The sequence below is a fragment of the Myxocyprinus asiaticus genome, chromosome 29, assembly GCF_019703515.2.
Source record: "Myxocyprinus asiaticus isolate MX2 ecotype Aquarium Trade chromosome 29, UBuf_Myxa_2, whole genome shotgun sequence".
NCBI lineage: Eukaryota > Metazoa > Chordata > Actinopteri > Cypriniformes > Catostomidae > Myxocyprinus > Myxocyprinus asiaticus.
Genome location: NC_059372.1, coordinates 6,411,240 through 6,416,003, shown reverse-complemented (window position 1 = coordinate 6,416,003; position 4,764 = coordinate 6,411,240). Strand labels below are relative to the sequence as shown.

At 40.6% G+C, this 4,764-nt stretch overlaps 1 protein-coding gene across 6 annotated transcripts in view; it reads right to left on the bottom strand.

Moving 5' to 3' along the window:
• The window catches only part of LOC127419640 (E3 ubiquitin-protein ligase Itchy-like), a 43,612-nt gene that overhangs the window by 2,975 nt on the left and 35,873 nt on the right, over positions 1–4,764 (bottom strand). For all 6 annotated transcript variants that reach the window (XM_051661202.1, XM_051661204.1, XM_051661206.1 and 3 more), the window contains 4 exons: positions 3,741–3,861; positions 3,554–3,658; positions 3,379–3,475; positions 3,204–3,276 (listed from right to left, as the gene is read on the bottom strand). In XM_051661202.1, coding sequence (XP_051517162.1) covers positions 3,204–3,276; positions 3,379–3,475; positions 3,554–3,658; positions 3,741–3,861 — 396 coding nt within the window. The remainder of the gene's footprint in view (positions 1–3,203; positions 3,277–3,378; positions 3,476–3,553; positions 3,659–3,740; positions 3,862–4,764) is intronic.

Below are 4,764 nucleotides of genomic sequence, written 5' to 3'. Positions count from 1 at the left end.
CTAGAACAGAAAAGAAAGATTTACAAGTGTGATTAACTTGTACTGAACCCTTTCTTTTAATTACATAAAATTGTAACAAATAAATCACGACTAAATGTCAAGACATTTTACAATTTAAATCATGTCTAAAAATGTCGTTTAATAATAGGGTTGTCAATTGATTAAACTTTTTAATCAAATTAATCTCACGATGTGCCGATTAATTAACTGAATTAAATCGCAATTAATCGCAAATATTATTTATACAAAATATTGTTTGTTCTATTTCCTTACTTTGATCATAATTTTTTTATTGGCCTAATTCCGTCGGTGCTAATTTTACGTGTTAGTCTACATCGTTGCCTCCGCGTCTGAGACCGTCAACCCGTGCATCTCATCACATGGCTTGTTGAGCGTGTTGCCACGGAGACATAGCGTGTGTGGAGGCTTCACGCCATCCACCGCGGCATCCACGCTCAACTCACCATGCACCCCACTGAGAACAAACCACATTATGGTGACCACAAGGAGGTTACCCCATGTGACTCTACCCTCCCTAGCAACCAGGCCAATTTGGTTGCTTAGGAGACCTGGCTGGAGTCACTCAGCACGCCCTGGGATTCGAACTATTGAACTCCAGGGGTGGTAGCCAGCGTATTTGACCACTGAGCTACCCAGGTCCCCGAGAGTTTGTTTTTTTGTGAGTTAAAGATGGACTAGAAGTGAACAGAAAGGTGAAAGAGGGAAGTCTTCGCCCCATTATACACTGAACCAAAATATTTTTCATGGGTCTTTTTTTGGCTAGTTTTCCAAAATAATTTCTACAACTCCTCTAAAACAACGTACATTTACTTTAGGAGCTTTACTGCGGAAGAAAATATTGTTATCGGAGAATGTTGAATACGAAATTTTATATTTAAATATTTTAAAATATCTAAAAATCCTTAAAACAAGAGAAGCATCATTTAAGATATTTAGATTTGCTTTCGGAGAATATAACTTGATTGAGTATATTTTTCTTTACTGCACTGGCAGAAGTATAACCAAGTGAAAAAATACACTTACACCGATGAGCCAAAACATTAGGACCACCTGCCTAATATGCTGTTGGTCATGCATGGACTCTACAAGACCCCTGAAAGTGTCCTGTGTTCTCTGGCACCAAAACATTAGCAGCAGATCCTTCAAGTCCTGTAAGGTGCGAGGTGGAGCTGCTGTGGATCATACTTGTTGGTCCAGCATTTCCTAGAGATGCTAAATCAGATTGAGATCTGGGGAATTTGGAGGCCAGTGTAACACCTTGAACTCTTCATCATGTTCCTCAAACCATTCCCTAAAAATGTGTGCAGTGTGGAAGGGCGCATTATCCTGCTGAAAGAGGCCACTGCCATCAGGGAATAGTATTGCCATGAAGGGGTGTAACTGGTCTGCAACGATGTTTAGGTAGGTGGCATGTGCCAAATTGACATCCACATGAATGGCCGGACCCAGGGTTTCCCAGCAGAACATTGCCCAGAGCATCACACTCCCTCTTGAAGCTTGTCGTCTTCCCACAGTGCATCCTGGTGCCATCACTTCCCCAGGTAAACGGCGCACACTTACACGGCCGTCCGTGTGATGTAAATGAAAAGAGGACTCATCGGACCAGGCGACCTTCTTCCACTGCTCCAAGGTCCAGTTACGACACTCACATGCCCACTGTATGCGCATTCAACGGTGGACAGGGGTCATCATGAGCACTCTGACCGGTCTGCATGTGTTGTGATACATTCCTCCCGTAACCATCATTAAAGTTTTCTGTGACTTGAGCCACAGTAGACCTTCTGTCGGTTTGGACCAGACGGGATAGCCTTCGTTGCCCTCGCGCATCGATGAGCGTTGGGCGCCAACACCCTGTCGCAGTTTGTGGTTTGTCTGTCCTCGGACCACTGTCGGTTGGTACTCACCACTGCTGACCAGGATTACCCCACAAGCCTTGCCGTTTCAGAGATGCTCTGGCTCAATCATCTGGCCATAACAATTTGGCCCTTGTCAAAATCAGTCAGGTCTTTACTCCTGCCCATTTCTCCTACATTCAACACGTTGACTATGAGAACTGATTGTTCGCTTACCATCTAATCTACCCAGACCTTGACATGTGGCCTTGTTAGGAGATGATCAACGTTATTCTCTTCACCTGTGAGTGGTCATAATGTTTTGGCTCATCAGTGTATATACAAAAAACACTTACATATATTCAAGATACATTCTCTGAAAGCAAGTTTAAATATATATGTTACCTCTCAAGTAAATGCATCTTGTTTTAAGGATTTTTTAATATTTTTAAATGGAAAACAAAGACAAAAACTCTTGATAACAATAGGATTTTTTTTGCAGTGAATTTTGTACTGAGTTCTTAAAAGATGCTTTTGTTCTCTTTATTGTTAGTATGCACGTTTAATACAGCCTTTTTACTCCGGCACAAGGTAAATTGTCAGTTGAGTGTTAATGAATAATCGTTGCAATAATCACCCAAATAGTCGAATAATCGCTCGACTAATCGTTAGATTAGTTGATTATCAAAATAATCGTTAGTTGCAGCCCTATAATTCAGTTAAAAGTTTTTTTGGACAGCTGATCACTAGGATGCAACCAGTATGGTTATTTAAAAAAATAAATAGTAGTACAATACAAATTATTAATTATTTTTCTAAAATTGTATTCAGATTACTTTATTGACAAAGTAATCACATTACAAATATAAATAATGTCTATATTTCTTGTTCATTGTTACACACAAGTCATACACTCAGCACCTCACATTTCTCCTTCACAGTGACTCGTTACAGGACCATAAATCATGTACTCTACATAAATAATATATCAGAAATAAGCATAACCCTATAATGTACTTTAAAGTAATTTAATTCATTGAAAGCCAGTCACTGTAATCTGATTACAAGCATTTAAAATGTTATGTATTACACAACTTTGTTTTTTTACTAAAATAATTAGATTACAGTAACTAATTACTTTGTAATTGGATTACACTCAACACTGGATGCAACCAATGAACCAAAGACATTCTCTGAAACAAGATGACCCTCCATACTTACATAGTTCAAGCTTGAATAAAAAAAATGGCTTAACTAGTAACTAATTAGTAACAAAGAGATCAAGAGAATTGTAAACACAAATATAATGTTTTCCATGAATTGAGGGTTATAAATGATGAGTGAGATTACCATGTGTGACTGCGAGGTAGCCAGTTCTCTTTCCCAACTTTCTCAATGCAGAACTTTTGCGGCCCGTTACTCCCTGTAAACAAACCAACTAACCATCAGCTCTGTCTCAACATCAGTCAACACTAAAGACATGTTTGAAAAGTGACAATAAGTACAGATCTACAAAATATCTCACCCATCAGGTCTGCAAACCCTCCGACAGGCAGACGGCAGGTACCAGTGACAAACTGCAACAGTCTCATGCGCTTTTCATTGTCCATCTCTTTAATGAACTAGAGAGAGAAAGAGAGGCATTACTAACTCTTCAGGTCTAACAATGTCTCAATCGTGATTATTGAAGATGTCAGTACCTGCCAGAACCAGACGATCTGTTTGCTGGTACATGTGTAATGTCTGTATATTGTGTGTCTCTGCCAGTCATTCAAATCAATTTCCTGCATGCCACACAGCATCACCTATGACAAAAGCACTATTAATAACGGAGCACTGAAAACATACATCGGCTGAACTGAGTATTTAAGAGTGTTTGTCGCTCACCTCAAGCTCTTTGGCATCAAAATACTGCAGGTACTGCTGCGGAAGGACCTCATTAAAACCCTCAAAGAACGCTTGATTTTGTTCCTCAACACCACGAGACAAACGCCACTCTGCTACCAGCCTGAACGTACAGAGAAAAAACATTTACAACCAACTAACAGTGAATGAGATGCAATTATTTTCCTAGCTACCAAATAAAACAGTTCACAGTTGATTTCAATTGAGTCTAATGTTAGCATGTTGCTAAGCTATGATGTCTAATCAGCGCAAGAGTAGTGAATTAAGTTTTTTTTTATCATTTAAAATTTTTTTTTTTTTTTTGTTTTGTTTTTTTTTATTTTTCCCCTTTTTCTCCCAATTTGGAATGCCCAATTCCCAATGCGCTCTAAGTCCTCGTGGTGGCGTAGTGATTCGTCTCAGTCCGGGTGGCGGAGGACGAATCCCAGTTGCCTCCGCGTCTGAGACAGTCAACCCACGCATCTTATCACGTGGCTTGTTGAGCGCGTTGCCACGGAGACATAGCGCGTGTGGAGGCTTCACGCCATCCACCGCGGCAACCACACTCAATTCACCATGCGCCCCACCGAGAACAAACCACATTATAGCGACCACGAGGAAGTTACCCCATGTGACTCTACCCTCCCTAGCAACCGGGCCAATTTGGTTGCTTAGGAGACCTGGCTGGAGTCACTCAGCACGCCCTGGGATTCGAACTAGCGAACTAGCGAGCTCCAGGGGTGGTAGCCAGCGTATTTGACCACTGAGCTACCCAGGCCCCCGTTATCATTTTAATTTTGAAACATTTTGAAGGGCTGTCACAATTATGAAATCTGGCTAACGATTAGTTGTCATACAAATAATTGCAATTGTCTATTTTACGGTTATGACGATGAATTGTAATTCAAATGGTTGTACTTTTTAAGGTGCGCTTAATAAACATCATTTATTCATATTTAACCTCTTCAACTCTGCAGACCCCGTACCGGGTCCGTGGGCACGGCCAGAAGCGTGTAATAACTTTTAG